General features: G+C 43.8%; 1 protein-coding gene across 1 annotated transcript in view; it reads left to right on the forward strand.

Annotated features, from left to right (window-relative positions):
• LOC126229564 (BMP and activin membrane-bound inhibitor homolog) overlaps positions 1-18,960 on the forward strand; it is a 315,369-nt gene that overhangs the window by 222,947 nt on the left and 73,462 nt on the right. The window contains exon 2 of the mRNA XM_049942333.1: positions 282-435. Coding sequence (XP_049798290.1) covers positions 282-435 — 154 coding nt within the window. The remainder of the gene's footprint in view (positions 1-281; positions 436-18,960) is intronic.

Genomic DNA, 18,960 nt, shown 5'->3' on the forward strand with positions numbered 1-18,960 from the left:
GGAGCTGCAGTCTGGAACCGCGAGACCGCTACGGTCGCAGGTTCGAATCCTGCCTCGGGCATGGATGTGTGTGATGTCCTTAGGTTAGTTAGATTTAACTAGTTCTGAGTTCTAGGGGACTAATGACCTCAGAAGTTGAGTCCCATAGTGCTCAGAGCCATTTGAACCCATTTTGAACTCTGCTGGCGTCCCAGCACGGTGTAAAGTGTTAAGATAAACATAGTTCGCATGCTGACGAGAGCTCGTGCTTATCGCGGTGGTGTCTGCGTTTGTGTTCGCAGGGGAGGTGCGGTGCTTCTGCAACGTGCCGCCGTGCATCACGACGGGCTACATGTGCAAGTCGGCGCTGGGCGCCTGCTTCAGCGAGGCGCGGCTCGGCTCCGCCCCGGCGGGGCCCGGCGCCCGCCTCCACGGCTGCCTCGACATGCTGCACAGGTAGACTACGACGCGGCCACCACCCTGCCCTGTCTGAAAGCACTCGCTCCACGACACTTCACGCCTCGAAGCCATCCTGTCGCCTCTTCGGCCGCGGTCACTGTCGCACCGATACCGGTGGATTACGCCGACGACCGACGTCGGCAAAGGACGTACTGTCCTTTAGAATCAGCACATTAGTACGTTCACGGTCACAGTGCAGCCTGTCTCATCGCCCGAACTTATTTCCAGAGACCCAGGATCTACTCTGTAGCCGGCCGCTGGTGGCCGAGCGGTTCTGGCGCTACAGTCTGGAACCGCGCGACCGCTACGGTCGCAGGTTCGAATCCTGCCTCGGGCATGGATGTGTGTGTTGTCCTTAGGTTAGTTAGGTTTAAGTAGTTCTAAGTTCTAGGGGACTTATGACCTCAGCAGTTGAGTCCCATAGTGCTCAGAGCCATTTGAACCATTTTTTTCTACTCTGTAGGAATCAACATGGATTCCGGAAACCGCGATAGTGTGAGACCCAACTCGCTTTATTTGTTCATGAGACCCAGAAAATATTAGATACAGGCTGCCAGGTAGATGCCATTTTCCTTGACTTCCGGAAGGCGATCGATACAGTTCCGCACTGTCGCCTGATAAAGTAAGAGCCTATGGATTATCAGGATAGCTGTGTGGCTGGATTGAGGAGTTTTTAGCAAACAGAACACAGCATGTTGTTCTCAATAGAGAGACGTCTACAGACGTTAAAGTAACCTCTGGCGTGCCACAGGGGAGTGTTATGGGACCATTGCTTTTCACAATATATACAGGGTGGTCCATTCATAGTGACCGGGCCAAATATCTCACGAAATAATCATCAAACGAAAAAACTACAAGGAACGAAACTCGTCTAGTTTGAAGGGGGAAACCAGATGGCGCTATGGTTGGCCCGCCAGATGGCGCTGCCATAGGTCAAACGGATATCAACTGCGTTTTTTAAAATAGGAACCCCCATTTTTTATTACATATTCGTGTAGTACGTAAAGAAATATGAATGTTTTAGTTGGACCACTTTTTTCGCTTTATGATACATGGCTCTGTTATAGTCACAAACGCATAAGTACGTGGTATCACGTAACATTCCGCCAGTGCGCCGGTATTTGATTCGTGATACATTACCCGTGTTAAAATGGACCGTTTACCAAGCGGAAAAGGTCGATATAGTGTTGATGTATGCCTATTGTGATCAAAATGCCCAACGGGCGTGAGCTATGTATGCTGCTCGGTATCCTGGACGACATCATCCAAGTGTTCGGACCGTTCGCCGGATAGTTACGTTATTTAAGTAAACAGGAAATGTTCAGCCACATGTGAAATGTCAACCACGACCTGCAACAAATGTTGATGCCCAAGTAGGTGTTTTAGCTGCTGTCACGGCTAATCCGCACATCAGCAGCAGACAAATTGCGCGAGAATCGGGAATCTCAAAAACGTCGGTGTTGAGAATGCTACATCAGCATCGATTGCACCCGTACCATATTTCTATCCACGAGGAATTGCATGGCGACTACTTTGAACGTCGTGTACAGTTCTGCCAGTGGGCACAAGGGAAATTACGGGACGATGACAGATTTTTGAGAAGCGTTCTATTAAGCGACGAAACGTCATTCACCAACAGCGGTAACGTAAACTGGCATAATATGCACTATTGGGCAACGGAAAATCCACGATGGCTGCGACAAGTGGAACATCAGTGACCTTGGCGGGTTAATGTATGGTGTGGCATTATGGGAGGAAGGATAATTGGCCCCCATTTTATCGATGGCAATCTAAATGGTGGAATGTATGCTGATTTCCTACGTATTCTTCTACTGATGTTACTACAAGATGTTTCACTGCATGACAGAATGGCGATGTGCCTGCAACATGATGAATGTCCGACACATAGCTCGCGTGCGGTTGAAGCGGTATTGAATAGCATATTTCATGACAGGTGGATTGGTCGTCGAAGCCCCATACCATAGCCCGTACGTTCACCGGATCTGAAGTCCCCGGATTTCTTTCTGTGGGGAAAGTTGAAGGACATTTGCTATCGTGATCCACCGACAACCCCTGACAACATGCGTCAGCGCATTGTCAATGGATGTGCGAACATTACGGAAGGCGAACTACTCGCAGTAGAGAGGAATGTCGTTACACGTATTGCCAAATGCATTGAGGCTGACGGATATCATTTTGAGCATTTATCGCATTAATGCGGTATTTACAGGTAATCACGCTGTAACAGCAAGCGTTCTCAGAAATGATAAGTCCACAAGGGTACATGTATCACATTGGAACAACCGAAATAAAATGTTCAAACGTACCTACGTTTTGTATTTTAATTTAAAAAACCTACCTGTTACCAACTGCTCGTCTAAAATTGTGAGCCATATGTTTGTGACTATTACAGCGCCATCTATCACAAAGCGAAAAAAGTGGTCCAACTAAAACATTCATATTTCCTTACATACTACACGAATATGTAATAAAAAATGGGGGTTCCTATTTTAAAAAACGCAGTTGATACCCGTTTGACCTATGGCAGCGGCATCTAGCGGGCCAACCATAGCGCCATTTGGTTTCCCCCTTCAAGCTAGACACGTTTCGTTCTTGTAGTTTTCTCGTTTGACGCTTATTTCCTGAGATATTCGGCCCGGTCACGATCAATGGACCACCCTGTATAAATGACCTAGTACATAGTGTCGGAACTTCCATGCGGCTTTTCGCGGATGATGCTGTAGTATACAGAGAAGTTGCAGAATTAGAAAATTGCAGCGAAATACAGGAAGATCTGCAGCGGATAGGCACTTGGTGCAGGGAGTGGCAACTGACACTTAACAAAGGCAAATGTAATGTATTGCGAACAGATAGAAAGAAGGATCCTTTATTGCATGATTATATGATAACGGAACAAACACTGGTAGCAGTTACTTCTGTAAAATATCTGGGAGTGTGTGTGCGGAACGACTTGAAGTGGAATGATCATATAAAATTAATCGTTGGTAAGGCGGGTGCCAGGTTGAGATACATTGGGAGAGTCCTTAGAAAATGTAGTCCATCAACAAAGGACGTGGCTTACAAAACACTCGTTCGACCTATATTTGAGTATTGCTCATCAGTGTGGGATCCGTACCAGGTCGGGTTGACAGAGGAGATAGAGAAGATCCAAAGAAGAGCGGAGCGTTTCGTCATAGGGTTATTTGGTAAGCGTGATAGCGTTACGGAGATGTTTAGCAAACTCAGGTGGCAGACTCTGCAAGAGAGGCGCTCTGCATCGCGGTGTAGCTTGCTGTCCAGGTTTCGGGAGATTCAAATGGTTCAAATGGCTCTGAGCACTATGGGACTCAACATCTTAGGTCATAAGTCCCCTAGAACTTAGAACTACTTAAACCTAACTAACCTAAGGACATCACACACACCCATGCCCGAGGCAGGATTCGAACCCGCGACCGTAGCAGTCCCGCGGTTCCGGACTGCAGCGCCAGAACCGCACGGCCACCGCGGCCGGCTGGTTTCGGGAGGGTGCGTTTCTGTATGAGGTATCGAATATATTGCTTCCCCCTACTTATACCTCCCGAGCTGATCACGAATGTAAAATTAGAGAGATTCGAGCGCGCACGGACGCTTTCCGGCAGTCGTTCTTCCCGCGAACCATACGCGACTGGAACAGGAAAGGGAGTTAATGACAGTGTCACGTAAAGTGCCCTCCGCCACACACCGTTGGGTGGCTTGCGGAGTATAAATGTAGATGTATTTCTGACGTCAGTCGGTGAAATTCAAATCAGTTTGTTTTCTTCGGCCGTATCGAGCCACACGACACCAAAAATGAATTTTGAGAAACTGGTAAGTTTAGTCAAAGAAGGCGTTTGTGACATCCTGACGACGAAAATATGATAATCGGGATATAGTTCCGAATCTGTGACCTGAAATCGTTGATTTATTTCAAACCACAAGCACGCAAAATCTTTAGCGGAAATTCTAGGTATAAGTTATAACCTCAAAAAAATAATATTTCAGTTGAGAAGACTGGCGTATGTTAGGCTTAAAATTACTGCAGTGGATCTTTTTATGGTTGTGGTAGGTGGACAGTAGCTGCCTACAGATTATAATTACTGCTTACTCGCGTTTTGATGCCAGAAGAGTGGTGATACTGTATCCGATACTCACATGAATGATCCACTTCTGGCTCAAGTTAAACTAGAAGATATACTTTGATATTTGACATCTGGAGATTACATCTTTCCAGTATTTAGACCTATAACACGTTCTGAAAAGTACAATTTGAAAGTTTTTGTGTGATATGTTGGATGCTATTCACGATGCGCTAAAGGCTAATTTAGAAGCTAACATTTTTACTTTCGTGGAGATATGCCACTAATTGAAGGCAGTTTGTTTGTTGACATAAGCGTTTCGCTGCATTTATTTGGGAAGCATCATCAGTGGCCTGTAATACATGTTCCTTTTATACATATAATAAGTCCGGGGCCTCATTTCGAAAGTGATGAGGAAGGAGGAGGGGGAGGAGTAACACCTCGTTAAAAAAACCTGGGTCCATCTGGCTCCGGATGGTAGCACCCTGTAACGGCCCCTGCCTAGGGTTACTAGGTGAAACCTGGTCAACGGTCTCAAAGGCGGAAGAGGAAGTTCAGATTCCCAACGGCGGAGAGAGCGGAAGAACTACCTCCAGGACTCACAATCTTGGTTGTACATTTTGTGGCCTTTGGGCCACACCCAAAATAACTTTCATCAATCATGGAAGTGTGTGATGTAAACTATTTTACCCCAGGTGGACGATCCACCGTACGCCAGTACGTCAGCAGACATTCGGATTCTGGGGAGTCTGCAAACAACTTTCAATGCAAACTCATTGTTGAAAACTGGAAAACTAAAACATCTAACAGATACGCTAAAGAACCACAACATACTCAGAACAGCCATTCAAGAAACACGATACATGGATACAGATACCTTCGATTCCGAAGGTTTTAGGATATACAAAGGGAAAGTGGGACCGAGAGTAATGAAAAATGTACCACATCTTGGGACAGCCTTTATAATCAACAAACAAATCTTGAACTCAATAGTTGGCTTTGATTCCCAATCAGAAAGAATCTCAAGTCTTACATTCACAAGCACAAACAAAATCTACACAATTATCAATGCACATGCCCCTATAAACGAGGATAACAGGAAAAACAAAAAAAAAGTGGAGGCCTTTTGGAATCATCTAGATGACATTATTCAGAAAATTCCAGATAAAAACATCATCATTCTTCTTGGAGATTTTAATGCACAGATTGGTACGGAAAAAATATATAAGAAAATAGTTGGAAACTATCCTGCACACAATAGAACGAATAGAAATGGTGTGAGACTAATAGAACTTTGCCAAGCACGCAATTTAATTCTTAAATCCACAGCTTTCAAGAAACTACCACGAAGACAAAAGACATGGTTATCCCCAAATCCTAGCCTTGGGGAATTTCAACTTGATCATGTGGTAAGAAGATTTCTAGCAAAGAAATCATGAACGATAGGGTACTCAGGGGTGCAAACTTGGCGTCAGACCATTACCTTTCTAAAATTAAGTTCAAAGTCATCCCAAACAGGAAACGCAGCATGAAACAAATTAAGGGTCGGAAGTATAGCACAGAAAAGATATTAAAATCAGATGAATTCACAAAAGCAACAGAAACCATTCAGACACAAAGCTGGGGGGATATAAAGGAAAACCTCATTACTACAGCTGAACGGATAGCACCTAACAAAAAAAGTAAAAAACATGCCTGGTGGTCGCTGGAATGTGATGCCCTCATTGAAACAAGAAAACAGGCATGGCAAAATTGGCAATCACAGAAAACAGAAGAAAGTAGACTGAATTTCATTACAGTTAGAAAACTGGTAGATAAAAATATAAAAAGGATTAAGAAGACACATGAAAACAAAACTCTCCTCCAAATTGATGAAGAATTTGCTAAAAACAACACAAGGAGCTTTTACAGAACTTTCAAACAAAGGTTATCAATATACAAAGCACCCACCCTCCAATTTCGAGATGTAAATGGGACCATCGCTCACAACACACGGAAAACTGCAAAATACTAGCAGGCTACTTTGAGAAACTCTTGAATTGTGAACACATCCTTGAAAAATTTGAATCCATTTCAAACAACCGTGAGAAGCCGGATTCAGAACCACCGACGACTGAAGAACTACAGAAGGTCATTTCAGAACTTAAAAACAACAAGGCGTCCGGAGAAAATCAAATAGTGGCCGAACTATGGAAAAAGGCTGACAAAAATGCAGTTACATCCCTAAAGTGTGTTTTCGATCAAATCTGGAAAGAAGAAGAGATCCCCGCAGAATGGAGAACAGCTCTCATCCACCCTATCCACAAGAAAGGTTTGAAGACAGACCCCAACAATTACAGAGGAATATCACTGCTGGATATAACGTACAAGATTCTTCCTAAAGTCCTTTTGAACAGGGCAGAGCCGCAATTGGATCCGCAAATCGGGGAATACCAGGGAGGTTTTAGAAAGGGTAGATCATGTTCGGAACAAATACTAAACCTCAAAAACATTATGGCGTACCAAAAATCAAGGGCAAATGACATACGTAATCTCCTTCATTGATTTCAAAAAAGCAATGATTCGATTGATAGAGAATCTCTGTTATCAGCCCTGGAAGAAATGGGTTTGGATAAGAAAACAACTAATATTGTAAAAGCGACCCTTACAAATACATTTTCGAAAGTTAAATTTATGGGCGAACTATCGGAACCCTTTGAAATAAAAACGGGAGTGCGACAGGGCGATGGGCTCTCACCGTTGCTGTTCAATTGTGCGCTTGAGAAAGTAGTCAGGGAATGGAACACAAATATTAAGAGTGGTATAAGACTGGGTTGCAAAAAGAAGAACCTTAAAGTAAATTGCATTGCTTTTGCAGATGATATGGCCCTGTTTGCTGAAACAATGGAAGAAGCACGGGAGCAAATCCTTGAACTAACTAAACAAGCAGCTAAAATTGGTCTTCACATCTCCTCTGAAAAAACTAAGATATTGACAAACATCAAGCACTCATGTAAATACCTCAAAGTTCAAGAACAGAAGATTGAAATAGTAAAAGAATTCAAATATCTCGGAGAATGGATTACTTGGAATGCTGGGGAAAGCAAAGCAATGGAATCCAGAAAAAATAAACTTGAATTGGCCTTCCAACTAACAAAAAATACATACAACAAAAAATCCCTTTCATGGAGGTCCAAAATTACACATTAGAAGACAGTGATTAAGCCAGAAGCACTGTATGCAGCAGAAACACTTAACATGAATTTCAAAGGCCAAATGGAGAAACTTGAGGTAAAGGAAAGAAAAATTTTAAGAAAAATCATTGGGCCAAAATTTCAAGACAATAAGATTATATACATCAAAAATGAAACTCTCTACAAGAAAATTGAAAAACTTTCAGATTCTATGCGAAAAAGGAGAATACATTTTTATGGTCATCTTCTCAGAATGAATTCCAACAGATTAACTAAACAAATCTTTGACTTCTTCCGTAACCGAAAAACGAAGCCCAGCTGGTTTAAAGAAACTGAGAAAGACCTAGTGGAATTAAATATTTCAGAAAATTCACTTATTGATCGAACTGCTAAATTAATTACTAAAGATGAAAACATAAGGTTCCGAGACAAATCCACACAAAAGTCCAAATCCTTCATCTCCGAAGAAGAGAGGAGAAGAAGATCAGAAAGAATGAAGAAATACTGGGCCGTAAGAAAAGAACAACGCACAAAGAAATGATTGATCCAGCGTACCCCAAAGAGGGTGAAACGAAAGAAGAAGAAGAGAAACGTATTATGTGGTAGATAACATATGCTGCTATATTACATGTTGTCGTGCCTTTCTGTCTTTTTTAGGTTAAAATAAACTTTTGTCATTTTCTCTGTTTTCCATCTTTCCCCTAGTTGCTTCAAATTCGTGGAGTTATGTACCGTCTATGCAGCTAACTGAAGGCGGTTTGTTTGTTGCCATACGCGTTTCGCTTCGTTTATTTGGGAAGCATCGTCAGCGGCCTGTAATACATGTTCCCTTTTATACATACAAAAAAATGACTAACATTTTTAGTCTCGCATCCCAAATATTACGAAATATGAAAACTTGTCAGTTCCTTTCTCAAATCCACTGGACATGTGCTTAAGGACCATTGAAGGTCCCACTATTAGAATCTGATTTTCTGAATATACTGCTAGTATTGGATTAATTTTCACCATTTTTTCAATACGGTGAACTGCTGTGAAATAACAAATCTTCCTTTCATGAATTAAGTAATACTTACTCACATATAAGTTTTATCTACGCATCTTGTAATAGAAACATCATTTATTGTCACAACGTAAATGAACCGTTATGCGCTCTTAATCTAATTGACAGTACGTTTATACACCGAAGTCGTACATCCTACCACTGTAGCATAATAAACCATACTTGCCACAACGTGTTTTGGAGAGTTCCTTAATGTGATGTATCACTGAAACTACGTATTTTCATATTACACACGTATTAAATATACGAAAAATATCAATTACGGCATGTTAGCCTCGAAGTTGGCGGTGACTTCTGGCTCTAACGGGTCGTGGGAGAAGGAAAGTAAGGTCACAAAGTTGAAACTGTTTAATTTTTATGGCATAGCATTTTTCCTTTCAGCTCATATATTCGTTAGACTAATCTGGTAATTCCAGTAACCGAGGACAGAGTGTACAGTAAGTCTGCAGGCTTTCGTGGCCGTTGTCACTGAAGTTAAAATCTTCTGAGTTATTAGGCCCGCCATGTTCTTCTAAAATGTTCGACGTTTCGACTCCTCTGCTGGGATCTTCCTCAGGATCTTTGGTGTCCTTTACTACCAGATCCTGAGGAAGATCCCAGCAGAGGGGCCGAAACGTCGAACATTTTAGAAGAACAGTCTACGAATATACCTCCGGTGCTCGGTGTCTGAGGGCCACAACTTTTCTGCAAGCAACTGTGTCTCCGTCTTTAATACGCCGCCGTGGCGGCTACCTGCAGACAGTGGCAGCATCAGTTCTTAAACCTTAGATGTCACCTAATTTAAATTAGACCTTAATATTCATCTGTAGTAAGCCTGTGATTACCAAGCGAAGCAGAAACACTGTCCTAATTAATACAAAGTACAGACTGAGAATCTTAAGTCGTTAATTTCACCTGTATGGAGTTATCACGAGAGACGGAAGAACACAGTGTTTATAGTTCATGGGGCAAGCTGGTTTTCACACTGGTCAGGTTAGCAAATATAAAGGGTCTTTCCGTGACGATGGTGAAGCTTTGTAAAGTACTTGTATGAAACAGTTACTTCTGTACCTCATAACTAGAAAGTGGCTCTGGACGGTACGGCTACCAACTAGTTCCGGGTGTCCGGTGTTTAACTGTAGGGTCATTTACTAGACTGTGGCTCGTCTATCAGCTATTAAAAGCTGGCGACGGTACTTTTCTCAGATCGGGCTTGTCACGATACATCTTCCGCAAAGCGCCACGGGAAATGCCCGTTGGTCGTGATGACTGGGTGTTGTGTGCTGTCCTTAGGTTGGTTAGGTTTAAGTAGTTCTAAGTTCTAGGGGACTGATGACCATAGATGTTAAGTCCCATAGTGCTCAGAGCCAAATGCCCGTTGGATGCACGACCCTTGCTTCGGCCACCCGCAATCTGACCGCTGTCAAACGCACTGTCGTGCTGACAGTCAGTGCAAGACCTGACTCGAGATCCTAGTCACATGACACACCGAACCGTTGCCTGTTGCTATAAAACTGTTTCGGGACTTTAGAAAAACAATTTCATTCAATACTACGTCGACGCCTCCCGAAGGAAATGTTTCTCCGTGGGTTATCTAATCAGATTTGCAAATGGATAAAAATTGACTGACAGGTGGGATGTCCAAATTATACAACTTACTGACACTCAAGTAATATGTTTAAGTGATACCTGATTTGCTCCTAGTGAAAGTAACGGGACCATTGATGTCGACGATATACACCAATAATATTGCTGACAGTATTAGCTGTAATCTTAGACTTTTCGAATATTATGCTCTTATCTGTGAAGACATTCTATCCGACAAAAATTCCAAAAAATATTAAAGTAGAATTCCAGAAAATATCAGCTTGATGGAAACGCTGGCAGGAGCAGCAGCTACAAGTAGAGAAATGCAAAGCTGTGCGCTTCACCAAACCTAAAAAATGCTGTATCCTTCGACTATCGGATTAATGAATCACGACTTAAGTCAGCCAGTCTGTAGAAGTAAGAAGTGAGGCGACCACACACGAGGGCTATTCGGAGAGTAAGATCCGATCGGTCACGAAATGTAAACCAAAGTTAAATCGAAAATGTTTTATTTGCAACAATTTGCTACTCCTTCCAGTTACTTCTCGGCATAGTCGCCGATCCGACTTACACTTAGACATTTGTCGTAGCGTTGTATCAACTTACCTTCGTCATAGAAAGTAAACACTTGTGCTCTCCGCGTGACCGCTACGGTCGCAGGTTCGAATCCTGCCTCGGGCATGGATGTGTGTGATGTCCTTAGGTTCGTTAGGTTTAAGTAGTTCTAAGGTCTATGGGACGGATGACCTCAGAAGTTAAGTCCCATAGCGCTCAGAGCCATTTGAACCATTTTGCTCTCCGCCGCTTCTCTGTGCTGGTCTGCAGTTCGTTGTCTGTGCCAAAATGTTGTACTGCTTTTCTAGGCATCTGTAGGTGCTCAGAGCCGAAAAGAGTGACGTGACGCGATCGACAGTCATACCAGAGACACTGCCCTACAAATCTGTGCAAAGCTTCATCGGATTTTCACTGTCGTTTCCATTTTTCGACTTATCGGATCTTATTTTCCGAACAGCCCTGGTAGCTTCTGTTTCAGATGCAGCGGATCACAATTCGTTGAGAGAGGATAGTGGGTAACTTGTCTTGACTGGGAAATATTTTAGTCGGTTATCTCAGCACCTCTGGACAACCCCCGAAATGAGTCGAGGGGCGAGGCTGAACTCATGACAGGAAAAAGCCAGCTTCTGGATTTTGGCCTCTAGACGGGAATAAAGGTGATCGTCTGTAGACGCGATGTTCCAGAAAGGTAATGAAGAGGGTCGCGTGCAACCAGATCCGAGTGGGCTCTGAGCACCATGGGACGTAACATCTATGGTCATCAGTCCCCTAGAACTTAGAACTAGTTGAACCTAACTAACCTAAGGCCATCACACAACACCCAGCCTTCACGAGGCAGAGAAAATCCCTGACCCCGCCGGGAATCGAACCCGCAGATCAGAGTGGGAAAAGTCACTTAGGAAACGTGTAAACGGTCAGCCTTGGGCGGTAGTGAACAGTCGTAGAGTCACTGAGTAGTCAGTAATAATGGAGTAAGCAGAGTACCAATAAAGGGGCCACAAACTGGATGACAGCAGCTACTGACGGAACAGTAGTACTTCATTCACGAGAAGACGGTGGTATTCCTGGCGACGCAACAACTGATAGATGAGTAGCTGCAGTTTTACAACTGTCTTATGTGTGTTTCACTGAATAATGTAGAAGAAAGACAGTCTTCTTCTCGACTAGCAGTGTAGGGGATTCCATTTAGTACCTGTCTTCTTTGAGTTACGCCAAGGGGCCAGTGATATAACAGTTAGGCCAAGAGGCCACTGAGTTAGGTAGTCACCATTAATTTAGTAGAAGACAAAACAACAACTGCCTTTGTGTCTGATCTAGGCAATCCAATAGAACAAGGAACCAATGGGCTCTTGTCTCTTGATAGTTGGAAGCACACGTGTAGTACAATGGAATGATAGTGAAAAGAGTTTCGACAGTAAAAAGTTGGTACCAGGTGTAACTAAAGTATATATGTTAGCTGGTCAGACACCTCACATAGAAATATGCCTCAAGGTAAATAAATTTATTTAATGTATTCATATCACTTTGCTACTTTGGCAGATCATCAGCCCTGTCAAAGGTCCTTCTCTGTTCCCCTACAACAACCAAAGGGGTTCTACTCCCTCTCCACTTCACAATGAAAGCTAATTAGGGGAAAAGGCAGCGAACAGTATTGTCGTCAGTGTCCTGATTACAATACGCAGCACACCACATGTTTATTGGTAGCATTAACCTGTGCTGGGACGCGGAAAACTGTTGTTTGTCTATAATAGGAAATTTGGAAATTTGTTGTAAGGTCTTACGGGACCAAACTGCTGAGGTCATCGGTCCCTAAGCTTACACACAATTTAATCTAACTTAAACTAACTTACGCTAAGGACGACACACACACACACACACACACACACACACACACACACACACACACACACACACGACACAGCCATGACCGAGGGAGGACTCGAACCTCCGACAGGGGGAGCCGCGCGGACCGTGACAAGGCGCCCTAGACCGAGCGGATACCCCGCGCGGCTTCTAGAGGAGAGATTGCATACAAAACACTTCTACGACACAGAACTGAATACTGTTAAAGTGTGTGTAAACCATTATGGCAGTCTGAAAGGTGTCACCAACCGAATGAAGGCACCGCGAATGTTCGTTGGCGTGATTCACTGGCGTGTGAATGCAATAGAAATGTTGAAAAATCTTAACAGTTAGGCATTAGAGGAAAGATTGGATACATTTCCCCGAGAAGCTGCTTAGAAGACCTCAAGGATCGCTGTACAGGGCAGAAGCTATTAAAATCCTTCAACCCCGAACTTATATACACCGTAGCGATCACCTGATAAAATTAAGCAAATAACATCTCGCAGACCGAGCGGGGTGGCGCAGTGGTTAGACACTGGACTCGCATTCGGGAGGACGACGGTTCAATCCCGCGTCCGGCCATCCTGATTTAGGTTTTCCGTGATTTCCCTAAATCACTCCAGGCAAATGCCGGGATGGTTCCTCTGAAAGGGCACGGCCGACTTCCTTCCCAATCCTTCCCTAATCCGATGCGACCGATGACCACGCTGTGTGGTCTCCTTCCCCGAAACCAACCAACCAACCAACATCTCGCACAGAGGCGTACGGCCATCTTTCCTACGTTTCATCCGCGAACAGAAGAAGAAGAAACTTATACTGTAACCTCCCAACAGCTGCTCCTATATGAAACTAAACTTTTCTGGCACAGCCCTGTGCAATGCTGGCCGGTAGATTTGTCATGTATAAAAAGAAACAACTGCTTTTTCTTTACAATAATCCGGATGACCATGGATTGGAGAAATTAGTAAGTTCTTTAAATTGAGATGAATGATTATCAAAGCCCGCATCTCGTGGTCGTGCGGTAGCGTTCTCGCTTCCCACGCCCGGGTTCCCGGGTTCGATTCCCGGCGGGGTCAGGGATTTTCTCTGCCTCGTGATGGCTGGGTGTTGTGTGCTGTCCTTAGGTTAGTTAGGTTTAAGTAGTTCTAAGTTCTAGGGGACTGATGACCTAAGATGTTAAGTCCCATAGTGCTCAGAGCCATTTGAACCTAAAATGATCATCAAAAGTTAATTTTTTATAAGAAAGATTATTATTAAGAGATCTTTTTAAACATTTACATAGGGCTTGACATAACAATACTACATAAGCGCGAGGCTGCTTTTACCTTGTATCGCTCAGGCACCGCCATCGCTCCGCTACGACCGGCCCAGCCAACTCCACACACACGACTGCTAGCTACTACTTACTCCTACTGCTACACAGTTCCTACTGCATACAACACTGCTCTCTGGTCTGAGATTCTCTTACAGCATACATATCGCAGGCAGCGCGTGAGCAATCCATCGAAATTACGTCTGCTCGACTGCGCTAGCAACAAATTCCTTACTCATGGACCTCTTACAGTATGGTCACACACTTCAAAAAAATGGTTCAAATGGCTCTGAGCACTATGGGACTTAACTTCTAAGGTCATCAGTCCCCTAGAACTTAGAACTACTTAAACCTAACTAACCTAAGGACATCACAGACATCCATGCCCGAGGCAGGATTCGAACCTGCGACCGTAGCGGTCACGCGGTTCCAGACTGTAGCGCCTAGATTCGCTGGGCCACCCCGGCCGGCTCACACACTTCACAGTGATTTGCAGAGTAGTACATGTAGAGCACTTTGCCTTCAATAAAGGAGCTATCTCTCATTTCTCTTGCGCGTAGGTGTCCCATATCTTAACCACTGTGCCTCCTAGCTTGATATGAGAGCAAGTGGGAGATGCATGGCCCTCTGGAGTCTCTTTGGCTTACTATAAAAAACCATAATATTATTTTCATTAGTGGAGAATGCTGAGCTGCGGGAACATAACTGCTTGCTTGGATGTTGGGTTCCAACCACGTAATAAAACGAAATTGATTGGTGGCTCGTTAAACGAAACTGCTAGCAACTCGTCCGGCGCAAGGCTATCGTCGAGAGAGAAAGTCCGAGTTTGGAAACGCGATTACATCGGAACATCATAATGTAAATAAAAATCCGTGCCGTGTTCCTGGGATGTTGACGGTTCCAGCGCAAGCGGCTGTGTGCGTGCGGCATGTGTGTAGCTGACAGTGACCTGTGAACTACCTGGACGAAGAACTCTGATCTTGCAGCGTAGAACTTACGTGTGACTCTAGATTCTGTCACGTTCCATGTAGCAGTTAGACAAAAATATTCGATCAGTCTGAGAATGATACAGAATTATGTTACGAGTTTCGTCGTCAGTTTGTTATGATGATAGGTGGCCAATGCTAAATAGAAACATATATTGCAGGTCTGTCAGTTAAGTCGGTAAGGAGCTGGCTACATAGTCTGTGTCTACAACGATTGAAATAATTAGTAGTCGTTGTTAAAAAAATAATATACAGGGTGGTCCATTGATCGTGACCGGGCCAAATATCTCACAAAATAAGCGTCAAAAGAAAAAAACTACAAAGAACGAAACTTGTCTAGCTTGGAGGGGGAAACCAGATGGCGCTATGGTTGGCCCTCTAGATGACAATTATGAAGTATCTTGCATATTAATAAACAGCTTCAGCTGTATTTTGTCGTTTGTTATTAAATCACTATCGCTTTCGCGGCACTAAAAGCCACTTCTTCAGGTGAACACATAAGTAAAACATTACAACTAAAAAGCTCGAACCTTTGTGCCACACATTCGTTGTCCGACCCCCAAAAAGAAGGCATGTCACAGAATAAAGCAGGTGGATTCCAATATGGTGTGTGGGTCCGTCTCCGGTCTTTACGCAATCGCGAACTGGGGACACGATTGCGTATAGACCCACCCACCACATTGCAATCCAGCTGTTTTATTCTGTGGCATGCCGCCTTTTAGCGGTGCTTTGGTCTGACGGACAACGAGTGTTGGATGCAAGGTTTCGAGCTTTTGAGCTCAAATGTTTTAGTTATACGTTCACCTGAACATGTGGCTTTTAGTGCCACGAAACCGGTAGTGATCTAATAATAAAGAACAAAATACAGTTGAAGCGGCTAAACTACTCATAGCTGTGGTTGCCCTACCTACAAGGCTGTCTGCAGAATGATGAAATAACTTTTACCTTATGTGGAGAACTACTGTAAATTTGTATCGCCATATGGAGAGTTTTAAGCCGATGTCGTTATTGACTGCTCATGGTACTTACATTTTTTTCCTTACAACATGTCCACGGATATTGAAGTTTTTATTTATGTATACTACAGCCAGAACAACATACTACCATATGGAGATGGGAGGAAATGTGTATTTATTAATAGCTAACGTAGAAATTTTTCCATTTCTCAAACAGTGCGGTTTGCGAGTCGACACATTTGACAATTGAGGAGTTTCATGGACTATGGGCGTAAATCCGAAAAGTGCATTTCCGGTAAAAGTGAGTTCAAGATTTGCATGTTTATATCTTACTGAAAAACAGTTATATTTCAATGATGTAATAACTCTGTCTTAGACCACACTTTCAACATACAGAATCATTCCTTACAATTGAAGATATTTCTTCCATTTGTGATATTTTATCCAAAATATGATGAATGGTTTACGCCCTTTTTCCATCAAACATGATACCTCTACAAAATATCATGAAAACTGAGTTGAAAATTGCTTTTATTATTTTATTATTCAGTTAAATCGTACATTAACAAAAAAAATATGTTCATGGCCACTATAGTTTATGTTCCTGTCCAGGATCAGTAGCTCCTTCACTGTTTACTCTGTTTAGAAGTTCTTCATACCAGCCTTTTACTGTATCAGAAAGAAAGCGCAACAAGTCTTGAATGTCCTTCAACTTTGCTGCTGCAGCAATTGGTTTCCCTATTAATGACAAAAATGAAATATCTTCAGGGTGTATTGCTGATTTCTTAATGAACTTAAAGGATGTAAAGACCTTCCAATATGATTTTGAAGCACCGATTGTCCCATCACTGACAAAGTACATCCTCACATATGACTGCAAGTGGAAAGGAAATTTCCCCTGTGGCTTTGATGAGAAGAAGCCCATTAAACTTTTCTTCCAATCTTTAATAAGCTCACTTCCGTCACTCTTGTTTCTCACTGCGTTGTTTAAGGGTTATGACATACTCTTCTTTTGAATGTACAGTTTCCCTCTTCTTCAACTTTCTTCCATAAATGCCAAAATTCCGGTCACACTGACTTCCTTTTGTGTGTAAAGTCATTTTCTGACTCATTACCACTCACTTCACTCATTTTGTCACACAAGTTAACACGCAACGCAGCTCAGAGTCGATACAACAACCTATACGCATTAAACAGGGTGACAACTGCGTGTCATCCACTGTCTGCTTAAAATGATTGCTTAGCCTACATCAAAAATAACGAGCTGAAATTTTCAGGGTGGATAATTCAAATACGGAGGTATCGATGTAGCACTTTGACAGAAAAATGGCGTACATCGAATTACGCCCATAGTTCATCACACTCCTCAATTGCGGCTAGAGCGCGCTGCTGTCGCGTATACCACGTTGAGGCACACGCACGTATGCACAAGACGCAACGTTTCTGACAAGGGAACCTCCCCATCGCACCCCCATCAGATTTAGTTATAAGTTGGCACAGTGGATAGGCCTTGAAAAACTGAACACAGATCAATCGAGAAATCAGGAAGAAGCTGTGTGGAACTATGAAAAAAATAAGCAAAATATACAAACTGAGTAGTCCATGCGCAAGATAAGCAACATCAAGGTGAGTGTAAGCTGAGGAGCGCCGTGGTCCCGTGGTTAGCGTGAGCAGCTGCGGAACGAAAGGTCCTGGGTTCAAGTCTTCCCTAGAGTGAAAAGTTTACTTTCTTTATTTTGGCAAAGTTATGATCTGTCCGTTCGTTCATTGACGTCTCTGTTCACTGTAATAAGTTTAGTGTCTGTGTTTTGCGACCGCACCGCAAAACCGTGCAATTAGTAGACGAAAGGAGGTGCCTCTCCAATGGAAACCGAAAACATTTGATCGCAAGGTCATAGGTCAACCAATTCCTCCACAGGAAAACACGTCTGATATATTCTATACTGGTGACAGATAATAATTGTTTGAAAATAAAAAATTAAACTCTTCACTCAAGGGAAGACTTGAACCCAGGACCTCTCGTTCCACAGCTGCTCACGCTAACCACGGAACCACGGCGTTCCTTAGCTCGCACTTTCCTTGATGTGGCCTATCTTGCACATGGACTACTCAGTTTGTATATTTTGCTTATTTTTTTCATAGTTCCACACAACTTCTTCCTGTTTTCTCGATAGATCTGTGTTCAGTTTTTCAAGGCCTATCCACTGTGCCAACTTATAACTAAATCTGAGGGGGGTGCGATGTGGAGGTTTCCTTGTGAGCATTCAGCAGCACGTTGAACTCGGCACGCTCAAAGCTCGAATGCACTGTCCGTATCATACTCGTGTGACGTATGAAGCCAACGTATGTTAGCGACAAAACTCCTATTCTGCGTATCTGAATGTTCGCTCCACGGGCTTTCCTACGCTGTGGGTGCCTGGCATCTGCGGTCCGTCCTCCCCGGATAGAGGTCCTGCTGCAGATGACGGCAGGCCGGACAGACTGCCCGGCGAAATAAAGGCTCGCTTTAATTAGGCGTGGGCCATCTCGGCTTTTCACCGCGACTTTATAATCGCCTTCGCGAGTAATTAGCTGCGGAGTGCGGCCCCTAATCAGGCGGGGCATTACTTTTTAATAGCGGCGGCGCTGTCTCATTCCCGCTCCCCCCTCCAGTCGCGGTCGTCTTGTTGGCGGGACTCCTCCAGCCTCCATTATCCTACCTGTGGCCGCTGGCCGCTAGCCAAGCACCGGAGTCGCTCTCACGGAGTCTCTACAGACAAGTTGTCCGTTGCATCAGAAGCGGCGAGCATCGGACCCCTGCCGAAAACACACACACACGCTCCGCCTGGAATAAAAATGCGCCCGGACAGCGAATGGCTGGAGGGGAAGCGAGTAGTGGGAGGGAGAGAGAGAGAGAGAGATAGGCGCTGTGGGAAAATTTCCTCCGTCCCGGATCCGGCAATTATGCGCCGCGGCCAAACACGAAAGGATTA

Source organism: Schistocerca nitens, unplaced genomic scaffold, assembly GCF_023898315.1.
Source record: "Schistocerca nitens isolate TAMUIC-IGC-003100 unplaced genomic scaffold, iqSchNite1.1 HiC_scaffold_375, whole genome shotgun sequence".
NCBI classification, from domain to species: domain Eukaryota; kingdom Metazoa; phylum Arthropoda; class Insecta; order Orthoptera; family Acrididae; genus Schistocerca; species Schistocerca nitens.